Source organism: Poecilia reticulata, chromosome 9, assembly GCF_904066995.2.
Source record: "Poecilia reticulata chromosome 9, P_reticulata-male-v2, whole genome shotgun sequence".
NCBI classification, from domain to species: Eukaryota; Metazoa; Chordata; class Actinopteri; order Cyprinodontiformes; family Poeciliidae; genus Poecilia; species Poecilia reticulata.
Genome location: NC_088838.1, coordinates 6297898 through 6314332, shown reverse-complemented (window position 1 = coordinate 6314332; position 16435 = coordinate 6297898). Strand labels below are relative to the sequence as shown.

Sequence of the window (16435 nt, the reverse complement as noted above, 5' to 3'; positions counted from 1 at the left end):
CACAGGAGCACCACAGGGCCATGTACTGTCACCATTTCATTTTTTTACTCTGTACGCCTCAAACTACCAGTACAAAACAGACTCCAGTCATCTGAAGAAATACTCAGATGATTCTGCAATTGCTAGGTGCATCAGAAATGGTCCAGAAGCTCAGGACAGAGAGCTGATATGCTTTGTGATATGATATGTACTGGAACTGCAATTTCGTTGTCTTTCTGACAATGACAATAAAATTCTTCTGATTCTGAACACAACAGTCATGATTGTAGATTTCAAGAAAAACAGGTTTAGGAAAAACATTATTTCTATAATGGCAGAAGAAGTGGAGATGGTTGAGGAATATGAATACCTTTGTGTTCACACCTGGACAACAAACTGGACAGAAGACACAACAGTAAAGCTGTTTAAAAGACAGGAGCAGACTGTACTTCCTGAGCAAGATTAGGTTCTTGGTGTTTGCAGCAAGATGCTGCAGATCTTCTATAAGTCTTTTGTGGAGAAAAATAATCTCTTCTTCCAGAGTCAAGCAATGACAAAGGCTAAAAAACTTAATAAATAAAATTTGTACTGTTTTGAGAGCAACAGTGAAACCTCTAAGGATGATGGTACAAATTGTAGTCTTCAAAAAATCAAGAAAACCCAGAGCATTCTCTTAATGAGGCTGTTATAGAACAATGTCTTCATTTGGTAGCATGTAACGTCACTGAATGATGAACAAGCTTGCTTTAACCTTAAATTCATGAGATAGACAAATACCTACAGTTTATGGCAAGCTGAGACAGCTTGTTCATCTGCCAGATTTGTTGTTTTAATTTTATTTTGTGCCATCTGGAGATCAAGAAGACAATGGAAGAAATGTACCCTGTTCTAACATACTTTAGCTATTGTAAGTATTGGTTTCATGAGTTTTACATTGAAAAAACATTATTTCGAAAAGTGTTTCTTCTGCATGTATTTGTTATTTACATATTACATGTTATTTATTTGTATCTTTTCCCCCCACTTTGGTCTTCAAAATACCAGAATTTGCACGTTTTTGTGATGCACCATTTTTAAGCATTGCATTAGTTAATATGATCATAACAAGTATCTTTTTCACCAAATCGTTTTTTTTTTATTCCTATTTGAATAACTTTTTTACTTTTACTTGAGTACAGTTTTTAGTTACTCTTCATCTCTGCATTCATGCTCAGTATGAGCGGATGTGAACTTCAGGCAGAAACAGGATGTCATTGGGATAGTCGGAGACCTTCCAGCAGGGGGCGCAAATGCAACACTGCACATCCTGAGAGGTTTTGTGAGACAGAACAGAAGAAGGTACTTCCTGTATGTTGTCCGCTGTGCTGTGTTTTCACATAAAATTACAGGTAAGACAAATTAACGAACCTGCGGCTCTCCGCGGACTTCTTCGTTATGACTGAGAGTTTTTCATTTTACCGAAACGTGCTGGAATTGCATTAGTTTCTTAAAATATAGCCAGAAGGTAAAATAAAACGTGTCTTAATGTTGCGTTTGGCACGTTTTTATGTGGCATTTTACAACACATTTGTGAATGTAACATCTGAACAGGTGTGTCAGCAATAAACGAGCCCTGTATGCTGCTCACTCTAGTAGCAGGGAAAGCTAATATCCTGAATCAAGTGTAAATGTGTGACATTTTCATTCATTTATCTTAGGAATACCAAACAGGTGACTATATGTTCACATCCGGCCTCTTATCTAGACTTTTACAGTCAGACCAACCTTTCGGCTCACAAAAGTTACCTTCTGGTGCTAATTTTGACGCGGTGTAAAACTTTTCAGTCTAAACTCCTGATTTAAAGCTGTACTCCAAAACAAGGGTAACCAGCTCGTTTCAAGAACCGAGTCCCACCACAAACGACCTAAACAACTTCTGTTTTTTTATTTTTGTTTTGTGTTGTTAAACAGTTAGGACAGCGCAGGTTGCTGTAAAACATCTGCTGTAACAAAGACCTTATACTGCCATAAGCTGCACCAGATTGCATCTGCAAATCCTTACTAACCAAAGCTGACGTTGCTCATCAGGCTCCTTCTGCTCGGCCTTGGTGAACAGAATGTGTTTCTTTGTATCCCTCTTATTATTGTTAAGTTATTTGGACAGAATTGTGAAAAAAATATTTCGATTATAAGCAACAACAGGAAAAGATAGTAGAGATTCACAAGTTAGTGTCTAATTTCTTATATTTTGATAAAGTGTTGACCTCTTTGTAGTAAAAACTCGGGCTGGCCAATAAATCCTTAGCGGTAGACATCGACACACGAGCAATGTGAATAGAAAATACATCAGACAGAGTGTTCAATAATTTCACTGCGCTCTAAGCTAGAACCGCACAGCATTCTGGGGGATGTAGGCATAGGAAAGCCTTTAAGCCTCCCAACCTTTCACGGACAGATAAGCAAGTTTGTTGTTGTATTAAAACAAAGTCAAAATATCATTAACATTTTAAACCTTTAAGCAGTTAGCTTAAAGGTTAGCAGTGCCACTAAGGCAGTCATACTTTTATTCTAGAGGACATAAAACATTAGCGTAACTACTTTACTTTCTGACATTCTTTAAGTCTTTTTTTAGCTTGTATGCTCCAGTCATCAATTTATCAATTATTAAATTAGTTGGCAATTATTTCAATAATCAGTTTGCCGTGATTAATCTGAATGCAGAATGAATGCAGTAGCATTAAACACCATTAATGTTCCTTTTAAATGATTTGTCAAAACTATCAGATGAATTAGTAAATGTAGCTGCCAGGAGGGGGCCCTAAACGGTCAGGAAATGTCCTCCTGGCCTTGCTGTCCGGAAAGGTTACGTTTCTGTTGTTTTAATCTCAATCCTCTTTAAATGTGCGCTCGGGTTGGAGTCCTGCTAATGCCCTGCAAAGCCCTAGCTGACCGCTAGCTGGCTGGTTAAATGGGAAAGTTTCACCGTCACATGCTGAAGGATTGTCTTAGAGGCCCATCTGCTTTTATTCACATGCTGTCCACCGCTGTGTGTTTATGTGTGTGTGTGCAGGGATGGTTCAGTGGGGGGCCATATTTTCCATAGTAGCTGCTCTCAGCGGAGCGGCGCTGTTGGCCTCCGTGCACAAAATCGATGAAGGACACACCGGAGTGTACTACAGGTGAGCCGAAAGGATTGCATTTTGCTTTGCCCAGAGAAAGTGAGAGTGGAGGGAGGAATCCGAACAGCGAGAGCCAAGAATAAAGATTCCGCACATGCCAACTCTGCTTTGCTTTTAGGGCAAATAATTATTACCACCTGCACTGACATGCTTTGTTTCCGTAGCGTGCTATAATGAATAAACCTCTCTATTTTTCCCTTGCTTCAGTGGATTGTTGATAGAAACTGACACTATCCTGTGATTCTTATTAAAGTTGGCACAGGTTTGTAACGTTTGCCTTGGAAGTCTCTCTTATCTCAGTTACAGTGAAGCTGCTTGATTATTAACGGGACGTTTTCTCCAATCAGAGTTCAGATTCAGAGAGCAGCTGAAAAGAATAGAAGTGAAGTGAAGCACTGCGTCGCCTGCGAGTAGTTTTGCAGTTAATGTCTCCAAAATGCAGCAGACCTGAAAGTTATCAATGCTTTTCATCCATCTGTAAATATTTAGTTGTTTTTTTTTCCTTACTTGAATATTGCTCTCAATCCGCCCTTCCTGTGTATCCCAGGGGAGGGGCTCTTCTCACTGCCACCAGCGGCCCTGGTTTCCACCTTATGCTCCCGTTCATCACCACCTACAAGTCTGTACAGGTCAGTAGGGCATCTCAGAATCCTCACCTTTTTGTTTTGAAGATTAAAGTAACCCATATCAGTGTCATACAGGTCCTTGAGAAATGATATATGTGGATATGCTCTGAAACACAAGCGTCAAACTTTTCATGTAACCCTCTAAACTCTAGAAACTTCAAGATGATAACAATGGTGTGCTTAAATATTATTTTATCGATAAAATAACATCATTTTACCTCTGTCGAGGTGTAAAGATGTTTAATATTATTTAAAGAAGTTCTCATTGAAAACAGACACGGCGTTTTATTCATATTTTGACATTTTGTTAACGGGTCGTTTTTATCAACACGTTATGTTTTCAATCTCCTCGGCTCTGCAGGTTTTTATGAGTATGCATCAGGTGGGAGCTCTGCAAAAAGTAGCCTTCTCAAAAATAGAACACAAGATGTTTTTTTTTTTATTTTATCTGTGTAAAAGAACAAATCTGTCAGTGGAGCTATAAGATTTCTTAAAATAAGGTGTAAAGTCCAGGCCTTTACAGGCATAGTGAGATCTTGAAATATTTGAAGCGGTATTTGAGAAAACATGGCTTAAGTCAAAAAATGACCTCAATACCTTGAAATAAGATATACATTTACACTTATTTACAATGTTTTTACTACATTAAGTACAATTTTCTTCAATTCAAGATCGTTATCTACTTTAAGGAAAAGGTTTTTTAAAAATATATTTTACCGACACAGTCCATTTTATGGCACAATCAAGTAACTATTACCTTCACTTGTTAGGAAAATGTTGTATGTATCAAAAACAATTTCAAAGAAATTTGACTCCCCATCACAGCCGTATCCGACGCCTTGAAATTGGCCTCTGTCTCTTTAAGAACCTCTTACGCTTTCCGACTCAACAATGTTTCTCTATGCCATCTGTTGATGCCGTTTACAACCATTTTTAGGACCTCAGCAGACGCACATTTCCACCAGGTGTTTACTAATTGCTGCTGCCGCTAGTCTGGAGGAGCAGAGTGGGGGAGCGCTGCTCTGTGAGACAGAGCTTTGGGGAAATAGGCAGTTCATTGTTTGAGGAACCATCAAGGCAACCCTGAATGGTTGCCATGGGAGATTTAAGGATTTATCACGCATGCATGAAAGAATCAAATCAACACTCCAGGAATGTTTTTGATGAGAGAATTAGATTATAACATGATATAAAACTCCAAAAAAAGTTTTATTTTACATAAGACCCCTTTCCATCTTAAAGTAAGATTGGAATTAAGATAAGTTTATGTTTAATGTAGATATAAAAATTATGCCATTGTAGATTAGAAAGAGCCACTTTTTGAATAAAGAAAGAGAAATATAGTTGAATTAAAAAAAATTTTTTTTCTAAAGGATGCCTTTCATACAAGGCCTTTTTAACTGCAGCATTATTCTAATCTGTCATTTTCACTGCCAAGACCCTGTTTCTCATTAAACCAGAGTTAAAGTTAATATGTAGAACAGAACATTTAAACACTGGGTGTCTGAATCAAAGTAAAACTGAAAACCAGACCAACCAACAGGTTACTGCCAACTGAAAATTGGGACCTGTGCTGTCCAAGAAAACCTTAGTTGTCAGCCATAAGATGTAAAGCACCCTCAGTAATTTTGTCCCTTGGGATCGTAGTTTATGGATGCCTTTTTGATATCTAGGCAGTCCGGAATGGCTAAACACCAGGAGTGGACGTCAGAATAGACATTTCCACTGGGGATTTTTTTATTTCGTATTTAATGTTTGTTTTTAGAATGACTCACTTCTGTGAAAAGTTTCAGAGACTTTTATTGGTTTCTGTTACCCTGTTGTTATCGATATGTACTTGCACTGTTTCTTGAAACGAGTTTAATAAAACTCTGTAATTTTGTTTGTCCATCTGTTGAATGTGTGGACAATTGCTTACTGTGTGGTGTCGTCTATCTTTGAATTGATGTTTTTTATGATGTAAAGCTTTGAACTGTATTGTTGTTGGCTGACTGATCTGCTCTTTTGAGAACTTAATAACGGTTGTCCAGATCTGTTTAGGTACCTGGCCATATGTGAAAAGGTTTTCTGTTCTGATCTTGGTACCACTTTTTTGATCTATTTTGTTACTCACCCTGCTTTTATCATGCAGCAAAGCAGAACACAAATCGTCACCTCTTCGTGCCTGGATTTGTTGGGAAACTTTCTCTTGAGGGATGTTTTGAGTTCACCCACATTTGTGATTAACACATCTTGTCTGTTGCAAAGCAGGCCCACAAAAGGAAATGTTATGGTGCATCAATATCTTATTGTTGCACCACATGTCATTGCTAACACCTTGGCCTCGCTAGAAAAATGAGTTCCCAGATGCTCCAAATAATTAGGAGGATGATTCATCGGATGAAGCATCTCTGCGTCAGTTGTCTGCTTTCCAACTTTGTTGTACATGCAGAATTTCATTTTTGTTTGGATAATGTTCCTGGCCAACAGTAGCTGTGTTTCTATTACAAATGTGCACAGAACATTGTTGACATTTTGCTAATGTTGAAAAAACACAATTTCACAATTGCGGTAATCCGTTAAATAAGAAATGCATTTAAAATGACTCATGAATAAGTTTATTCATGTTGTAAGTCCTAAAAACGCATGCTTTGTCATCGTCCTCCTACCACTTTCTGTCGTCTTTCTCGTCTTTTCTGCCAGTCATAAATTTCCGATTGTTGATCACATGGCCTGCGACGCAAAAAGTGTTTCCATCGCATTTTTGTGAGATACACTAATTTTGACACAGCAGGAAAACTACCTCATTCTAACGCAACAACTTTTTATCAAGACGTGTGTTTTTTTATTTTCAAAATTGTTGTTTCCATTAAGCAAATTTCTTTTTGTTATTTCAGTTTTTGCAACTATATGGTCAATGGAATGAGATGCTTCTCCACTGCTTTTCTTACCATAGGGGCATTGCCCAATTTTTTTCACATGACTGGGCTTATAGGCTGCATTCACACCAGACCTGCTTAGTCCGCTTTAGTCAAAGGCTAGAAAGTCTTTTTTGTTTGGGGAGGTGTGAATACACAATCAAACTCTGACGCGGACCAAAAAAAGGATACTCTGGTCCGTCTAAAAACTGAGGTCTCGGTTTAGTTGAGGTGATCTCTGATGCGGTTTAAATGCAAATGTGAATGCCAAGTGAACCGGACACCTCTCTCAAGATCAGGAAGCAGATTATACTGCAGTGCATTCTGGGTAAATGCATCTAAAACATACCCGAGACTTTAGTGCTAGTGGGAGAAATGGCTCATGCTCTTTTACCAAAGACAAAAGAGAAATCTACAGCCACTAAAATCTCACACCTCTCGGCTTTTGAAGCAGGAAGAAGGAAGTTGCACTCAGTGACTTCTTCAGAGGTTTTTTTTTGTTGTTTTCGTTAGTGGTTCTTGGTGTAGTGCCACCACAGGGACAAAGGGGCACAGGGTTTTCAAAGGGTTTGGTTAGTCTGACACAGTGCAGTATGAAAATGTAGCATTGAAAATGTAACAAATGTTGCAATTTTGGAGTTTACCAGACTACCAGGCGTTAAAATATCATTATATTCACACTCCTACTGACTGCTAAGCAAGCTCTACCACACTGGCCACAGTACACTTCTCAGTAGCACACTGTGCTGGTGCTTTCTGGACACGCTTACTTCAGCACACTGGACCTTGTTGGCGCCAACTGGATGTGTCATGTCTACGTTTTTGCTCGTTTAGAAAGCCGTTCTTTAGGGCTGCCCACTTTACTTTGGCGCTAATCATTGTCAAAACAGGACAAAGATAAATTCAAGCACATTTGTACCAACTTAAAAGCAATCAGTCTGCTTATCAGAATACCAGAGTGATTTCAGATGAACTCTTTCGCAGCTTCATCTGTGTTTGTATTATGATCGAGCTAGAATGAGGTAGGGGGGATTTTGTGCCAACACAAAAACAAGCAGAGACTGCAAAGCTAGCAAATTGACTCATGTGTTGCTGCCAAATCTTTTGGCTGGAACTGTGAGTCTGCTGAAAGAAGCTTTCTTTCCCAGGCGTGGGTAGAAAAAAATTATGCGTGTAAGGACAGTGAACTAAACCTGCATTGAACTGTAATCTGCAGAGAGCCAGACAGCAGAGCATCAGCTTTCTGTTGTTTCAGGAAGGAAATGTATGATCTTTCAGCTGTTGGCTCGCTCTCCTTAGTTTTACAGCAGCCTCTGAATCCAGTTCAACAGGCTATTGCTTTTAGGTGTGTTTTCTCATTCTCAGGCTCTCACTAGTTTATTTTCTATGAATGTGCTGTAGAGTTGTTTTCTTTTTAGTGAACAGCAGTAGGCCTGTCACAATAACAAATTTTGCTGGACAATAAATTGTCCCGGAAGTTACTGCGATAAACGATAATGTTTTGAAATCATTTCCCAGTAATATAACTGTAATGGCATAAGAACGCAAGGATATCTTTCAAAGACCAATAAACTTTAATGAACATTTAACACTAAAACTGGAAAACATTTTACATCTCATTTAAATTGTTCATACAATTAAATTATCACTCTGTGGGTAGAGTAGTTGTCTTGTGATCAGAAGGTTGTAGGTTCGATTCCTGCCAAGGCTCTTGATCTCAAATTGTCTACCGATCTGCGTATCGGTGTTTTAACTGTGAGTGCGAATGGGTGAATGTAACTCCATTGTAGAGCACTTTGAGTGGTCAGAATGACTGGAAAAGCGCTATATAAGTTCAGTCCATTACCTTTTGACCTCAATTGTAGTAGAAAAATCAGATGGAGGACATGAAGAAATATAACTCAGAGTTTGTAACCATGTGATTTTTGACCTTCAGACGACACTGCAGACTGATGAGGTGAAGAACGTACCGTGTGGGACGAGGTGGGTTTTCTGTTCTGGTAATCTTCAGTAGATTAATTGCTTTGTGGGGGTGTCGTAATTGTACACCCCCCACACTACACATCTACCTTTACCTCATACATCAACAACTTGCTACATAGTCTTTAATTTTTTCAAGAGTGTTTGGTGAAACCCCTTTGCACTTTCTTCCAGTGGAGGAGTGATGATTTACTTTGACCGCATCGAAGTGGTGAACTACCTCATTCCATCAGCAGGTATTTAGTGACATTGTTTTGGATTCAGATGCACACCCAGAATCCTCTGTGTTTGTGAAAACCATCTCTTCTTTCTCCTGTGCAGTGTACGACATAGTGAGGAACTTCACAGCAGACTATGACAAAGCTTTGATTTTTAACAAAGTGCATCACGAGCTCAACCAGTTTTGTAGCGTTCACTCACTACAAGAAGTCTACATCGGCTTGTTTGGTGAGTAGAGGTGTGCTACAGATTGAGTATATATTAACCAAATACTGTCATTAGTTTTTTTTATTATCTTATTCATATGTATTTTACATTTGAAAGTGTTTTTTCACAGTGTGTATGGCAGACTAAGGTTAAAAACAGCGCTAGGCACTGTTAGCTAAAATGTTAGTTGCACTAACCCTAAAGCATTAATGATAAAAATGAGCTCCACTAACGCTAAAACACAAACATGGTATTTAACGGAAGCTAATGCTAAAATTCTATGTACAACCATGTTGAAAGTTTTTTTGGGGAAAAAAAGATGATGTGACGAGAGGAAACAGAACTGCTGCGTGAACAGTCTTCACCCACTTCAAAATAAGAGCACAAATATAAACGTCTAAGTACTTCAAGAATAGTCAACGACCCAAACCTTCCACATAGACGTCGAACTTTATCCAACTGAAAATTTACAAAACGTGCAAGCAAGGACTTCCGGATGGCGGAGAAACGAGCAACAGCTTAAATTTTGTGCTCCCAGACGGTCGAGTTATTCCCCGACAAATAACTTATTAAACATCATTATTGGCACTCATATGTCATGTTGGGGAATAATAAAAGGAAGACAAGAGGAATTCAGCAAGAAAAAACGAAAGAAATCGCAGTTTTATCGAAGGAGTCGTCTTACGACAGTAAGCTAACAGCGGACAAAGCTATGGGAGCTAGCATCCTGGCCGAGCTGAAAGAAGTTCAGACAAACCTCAAAGAACAAATTACCGACCAGTCAGGACTTATAGAAAAGGAAATGTCTGAATTCAGAAAAGAGATGGGGAAACGGCTTGACGACGTTGTCTCAGACCTGAAAGGTGTAAAGAACAGAGTTGAAGAGGCCGAGCAACGAATAACCGAGGTGGAGGAATTCAACATGGACGTCAAAGATGTATTGAGCCACACGCTCCAGCTACAAGAAAACCTCCAAACACGCCTTACAGACCTGGTAGCCCGTTCACGCAGGAATAACATCCGTATCCATGGGATTATAGAGGGAGAAGAAGGTGACAATTTGCAACAATTCATAGAGAATTTTATAAAAACCGAACTCTCCCTCACAGACATTACGCTGGGCATAAAGCGCTGCCACCGGTCACTCGGGCCCAAACCGCCGGCTGGCTCCAACCCCAAGATCCATAGTAGTACACTTTCTGGAATATACCACGAAGGAATGTGTACTTCGTTCAGCGTGGGGTAAGAAAGTGATACAGCTGAGAGGGAAAAGGGTGTTATTCGACCAAGATTTTCCCAGTGATATCCTTGCTAAACGTAAAGCTTACACCCCCCTGAGGAGGATCTTAAAAGAGAGGGGAATTCGCTTCCAGACCATGTACCCATTAAGACTCCGTGTGTACTATGAGAATGGCACTGTGATTTACAATAGTGCACAGGAAGCGTCAGATGACATGCAGAAGAAGAATATGCATGAAGCGGCGGGTGTGCCGGCGGGAGATGCCTCCCGCCCCAAACCGGGAACTTTCTCCCTGGGAGGGGCGGATGGGGTCCGACGGTGGAACCGGGAAGAGAGAAAGAAACACATATTGGGGCGTTTAGACGCAATGACAGCGCACCATAGCCGCCTGGTGGATTCCTCTATAAAGCACGAATAGAACGGACAGCCGCATACCTGGGAACTGGCATGTTTTCTCACAAAACATGAGCCGTGAGGCAGCACCGCGAGGAGCCCCCTTAGACCCTAGGGATTCTCCTCACTATACCGTAGGTGGACGGATACTTCACCTTTGGAAGTCACGTATGTTAGGTTATGTGTTGTTTTGTAGTTCTGCAGATCCCCCTTCTTCTAGTTTGCCAAAGCATATGGGAAATAATAGTGTTTTTTTGTTAGAATATTAATGACAGAAGTGAAACAACAATATAAGGTAATTACCTTACTCTTAATGTTAACGGCTTACATAACCCCATTAAAAGAAGTAAAGCCCTTGCAAAGATGAAAAGAGAAAAGCAAGATATAATTTTCTGGCAAGAAACACATCTTTCTACTGTTGAACATGAAAAACTAGCCAAAATGGGGTTGAATTTTCAGTTCTCCTCACAAATCAAAGATAAAGAAGGACAATATATACTAGTCAAGGGATACATAGATTATAAAGAAGTTACCTTATTGAATGTGTATAGACCACCCGGAAATAATAAAAAGCTTATTAGGCAAATTTTTGATATGATTACAACAGAAGTGTCTGGGATACTGATATGCGGGGGAGATTGGAATGCTCACTTAAATTCCTATCTGGATTCATCCAGCAGAGCTACAAAGTCTCAGACAGAAACAATATACATAAAAAGAATGCTTAAAGAAACAGGGTTGCTGGATGTATGGAGGAACTTACACCCTCAAGATAAAAAATACACCTTTTTCTCACACTCTCATAAGATGCATTCAAGATTAGACTATTTCTTTATACAAAAAATTGATAAGCATAGAATAATAAGCTGTGAGATAGGGGTGAGAGATATATCTGATCATGCAGGGGTATATTTAACACTCCATCTGGATAATGATCGCAAGGAAACCTTGTGGAGGTTCAACATTAATTCATTAAACGACACTAAATTTGACAGTTTTGTAGAAAAAGAATTCAAGAACTATATGGACCACAACAACACAGAGGACATTTCTCCCTGTATTCTGTGGGACGCTGCAAAAACTGTTTTGAGAGGGAAACTAATTATGTGGTCCTCCTATAAAAAAAAAGAAAAATGTTTAAAAGACCTTACTATAACATTAAAATCTCTAGAAGCACAGCATATGGAAAATAACAATGATCACACCCTACTTAAAATAATGGAAACAAGACAAACTCTAAACCGTTTATATGAGGACCAGATAGAGGAAAAAGCTAGACTCATTAAACAGAATTACTATGAAAACGGACCCAAATCAAAGAAATTATTTGCCTGGAGAATACGTAAACAGCAGACTGATAGATTTATACAGAAAATTAAAAATCCAACAGATGGAAAGATATAAAATTTTTCAAAAGACATAAAAAATCTTTTGAACTATACTATACTCAACTACATACCCAATCTCATAAAGTAGACCCATCATCAGTGAGGGCATTCCGTACCTCACTGGATCTACCATCAAAATAGATCAGGAGATCTATTTTGATCTATTTTTAATAGATCAAAATAATAGGCTTACACAACAAATAACTGAGGAGGAGATTAATAAAGCAATCTCAAAAATGAAAGGGAATAAGATGGCAGGTGAGGATGGCTATCCGGCAGAGTGGTACAAACACTTCAGAAAACTATTTACCCCACTGCTTGGGGAATGCTTTAACCATGTACTCTGGAGGGGAAACACCGCCATCTTGGAAAAGGGCAGTAATCTCAGTGATCCCTAAGCCGGGAAAAGATCAAATGGAGTGCAATTCATATAGACCAATATCTGTTTTAAACATTGATTACAGGATATTTGCAACAATAATGGCTAAAAGGCTGGAATTTATAATCCCAGAAATTATAGACACAGACCAGACTGGTTTTGTCCATAACAGTCAAACCCATGACAATGTGAGACGTGCTCTCCACCTCATAGACAGAATGAAAAACATAGAATCAATAGCCATCAGCCATTTGGATGCAGAAAAGGCATTTGACTCAGTGTATTGGAATTACCTTTATTTAGCATTGGAAAGATTTGGCTTTAATAATCAAATTATAGGCTGTTTTCAGTCTCTGTATGAATCAAGATTAATGGGGACTTAACGGATAGAATACAATTAGAAAGGGGCTGCCGCCAAGGCTGCCCTCTCAGCCCCACATTGTTTGCACTTTTTATTGAACCTCTAGCACAGGCCATCAGAGAATGCAAGAATATTATGGGTGTAAATATTACAGGCACAGAGCACAAGATATGCCTTTACGCTGATGATATCCTCATGACGCTAACTGATCCGGAGGCCAGCCTACCTAACCTTTTTTCCTTACTGAAAATATTTGGCATGTACTCTGGGTATAAGTTAAATCTGCAGAAAACACATTCTTTCATTTAATTATCAACCATCACTAAGAATTCAGAAAATGTCCAGATTTTGCTGGGACAATAAATGTATAAAATATCTGGGAGTTTATATCCCTGCAGAGTTATCCGACCTTTTTGAATACAATTATACCCCACTGACAGAAGAAATTAAGGCGGATCTACAGCGTTGGTCGTTGTTAACCATGAATCTATATAATCGAATAGATATAATAAAAATGAACCTTTTACCAAGGCTTCTCTATCTTTTTCAGGCTCTGCCTATAAAAATACCCAATAAACAATTCCACAACTGGGATAGAATAATCTCAAATTTTATCTGGGCTAAACAAAAACCCAGAGTAAAATTCCGAACATTACAACTGTCAAAAGAAAAGGGTGGTTGGGCATTACCACACATAGAGGACTATTATAGAGCAGCACAGATGAGAGTGATAGTTGGTTGGTGTGATCCAACATGTGAAACTAAATGGAAAGAGATGGACATGTCTTACACTGACACACCCTTACAATCCTTGCTCGGAGATCGTTATCTCATTAAAAAACACATAGATTCTGACCTAATACCCTTATGGATAAAAGTACAGTTGGATGTTTGGTATACAATATCAAAACAAGTAAAAATTGAAGGAAACGCTAGTATTTTGAGATGGCCTGCCTATGATAGAAATTTTTCCTGTCAAGAATGGATAGAAGATTTATGCAGTGGGCACAAAAGGGCATAACAAGTTACTGGAAGATTACAAATAATAACGAATTAAAAAGTTTTATACAACTTCAAAATAACTACAACCTGGAAAAATCTGACTTTTATAGGCACCTCCAACTGAGACACCACTACAATAAGAGTATAAAGCTTTTGGAGGAGGAAGAGACAGGTATACTTAAAATCCTATTGGATTCGAGTAATGGAAGACCCCCTGAAAAAACAATATCCAAACTATACTCATGCCTACAAATGGGAAGGAAATGTGATACAACATAGGTAAAATGGGAAAAAGATGTTAAAAAAAAAAATAACTGATGATGCTTGGTTTAATATATGTAATTCTGTGATTCACATATCAAGTTCCGGCCTATGGATGGAATTTACCTGGAAATGTATGATATGTTTTTTTATTACACCGAACATTAAAAGTAAACATTGTAACAATACTGAAAAGGCAAAATGTTGGAGGAATTGTGGGAATGAGTCTGCAGGACATTTTCATATCTTCTGGGAATGTACAAAGATTACACCCTTTTGGTTGGAGGTGATAGGGGAAATCAATGCTAAATTGGACCTGAATTTGCTATATGATGTTGCTGTGGTGTTCCTGGATGATCTACCCCAGACACTGGGGAAGTCGGATAGATATCTGCTTTTGGTACTGTTAGCAGGAGCAAGGAAAGTGATAACCCGCAGGTGGTTGGACCCGGAACCGCCAAAGAACTCGGAATGGAGGGAAATAGTCGGGGAAATCCACCCAATGGAGAGACTGACTTTCTCATTAAGACTTGCTACTCACAAATACAACAAATATTGGAAAAAACTGAAACCTCTATAACGACTGATAACAATTGTTAATAGATGTAATTACTGCTTTTTGTTAATTATTACATGACTGCACCTGTCAAATTGAATGCTCTGCGTTTTGTGTTAAAGGGGGATCTGAATGTTCCAAGCATACATGTTCCAATGTATGTGTATTAAAAAACCTTAAAAATGATCAAAATAAAGTAAAAAAAAAAAAAACATGCAAGCAAATTAGGGCCCGAGAATTCATCCTGAAATTTTAATTTAGGGGAAGCTAGCGGTGCTAAAACTTCAAAGTTAGCAAAAACTCTGAAGTGGTAAAGAAAACAATAGCTGTGCTAGAAACATGTGACTGTTGGGTATTCTGTACATTCTGTACAAAAAAAACTTCTAATGCATCGTTCTAAAAGCAGAATCTCTCTTCTCTTCAAGTTGTACTTTGTTTTGTTGTAACTGAGAAACCAGTGGTTTCGTTTGGGTGCAAATGAAGCCAAAATATAATATTACTTCTCATAACTGAACAGAGCTCTGGCTCTTTCTTTTTACTGCTTTTTCCATCAGACCAAATCGATGAAAATCTGAAGTTGACACTACAAGAAGATCTAACATCTATGGCGCCTGGCCTTATAATCCAGGTACAGTAAGACCACTCATCAGTGTGGATGAACGCTTAGTTTTTGAGGTCAATGGACCGACACGAGATCCTGAAGCTATGTGACACTCTGAAACAAAAAAGTACATCATCACCTGAAAGAGACTTGGGATTAGTTCTGTTATATCCAATTTCTCTGAAGTTGAACTTGTTTGTCTTGGATTGTGTCTGCATGAATGTTAATGTTTTTCCTCTGCCAAAATGATCTTTCTTGTTGTTTGTTCTGAAAGCGCTCCTCATAAACATGGTATTGGTTCTTGAAATGTTTTCATCTGCATGAAATAACCAAAAACCACCCAGAAGTCTGAGTGATGTCATAACTTTACTGCAGAACGCTATCAAAAACAGAAACGGGGCATGCACACAAAGCTAATGAATTTAAGGTTGAGAGTTAGGCTAGAAAATTTCTTTTCCTGTTGAACTTGTTTTAAAAATACAATTTGGGGGCTCCTAAAATGTTTGAATGTTTTGGAGAAAAGACCAAACTATTAAGCAGGTTCTCCGTTTTCCACAAGGGCATGTTTGGACGGCACCTAGGATTTCTGCTGATGTCTTTCCACCCTGGCATTGTCACATATATTTGTTACCAGCAGCAGGGGAGTGGTTTTCTGGACTGTGAGATGGAGAGAAAATGTTAACAAAATACAAGTCGTGATTCAGCTGTGTTCAAAAAGAAGATATAGCTTCTAATTTAGTTTTTCAATTCAAATGTTTTCAGGTTAAACGCTTCTTCATATACATAAACTATTGCGTAATGTCATGGCAATAGCTTGTACGGATTCTGATACCTATTTCTTTTTGTGCCATAATGAACAACATCAAGTATTTTACTCTTTGTGCCTTTCATGTTTAAATTTACACACTACTTTTATCCTCGGTATACAAATAAAACGAATAACTGTGGGTCCAATAATGTAGATTTTTTTTTCTCCTCTTTATCCTTCAACAGAGGTTACAGAAAAAAAATCACATTCTTGTTGACCGATGTTTGAGAAGCAGCTTTATAACCAATAACTCTTAATAACTCTTAGAAAACTTTGAATTAATGACTAAAAACATTTAATTTCCCTTTGGGATCATAAAATATTTTTTCATTTGAGTTGAATTTGAATTTAGTCTTTATAATTTCCATGCAGCTCTTGTG

General features: G+C 38.4%; 1 protein-coding gene across 1 annotated transcript in view; it reads left to right on the top strand.

Annotated features, from left to right (window-relative positions):
• The first annotated feature begins 1215 nt into the window (after positions 1 to 1215).
• Positions 1216 to 16435, top strand: part of erlin2 (ER lipid raft associated 2) — a 37783-nt gene continuing 22563 nt past the window's right edge. The window contains exons 1-7 of the mRNA XM_008417677.3: positions 1216 to 1367; positions 3029 to 3137; positions 3685 to 3766; positions 8597 to 8643; positions 8815 to 8876; positions 8962 to 9087; positions 15201 to 15274. Coding sequence (XP_008415899.1) covers positions 3031 to 3137; positions 3685 to 3766; positions 8597 to 8643; positions 8815 to 8876; positions 8962 to 9087; positions 15201 to 15274 — 498 coding nt within the window. The 5' untranslated portion in view covers positions 1216 to 1367; positions 3029 to 3030. The remainder of the gene's footprint in view (positions 1368 to 3028; positions 3138 to 3684; positions 3767 to 8596; positions 8644 to 8814; positions 8877 to 8961; positions 9088 to 15200; positions 15275 to 16435) is intronic.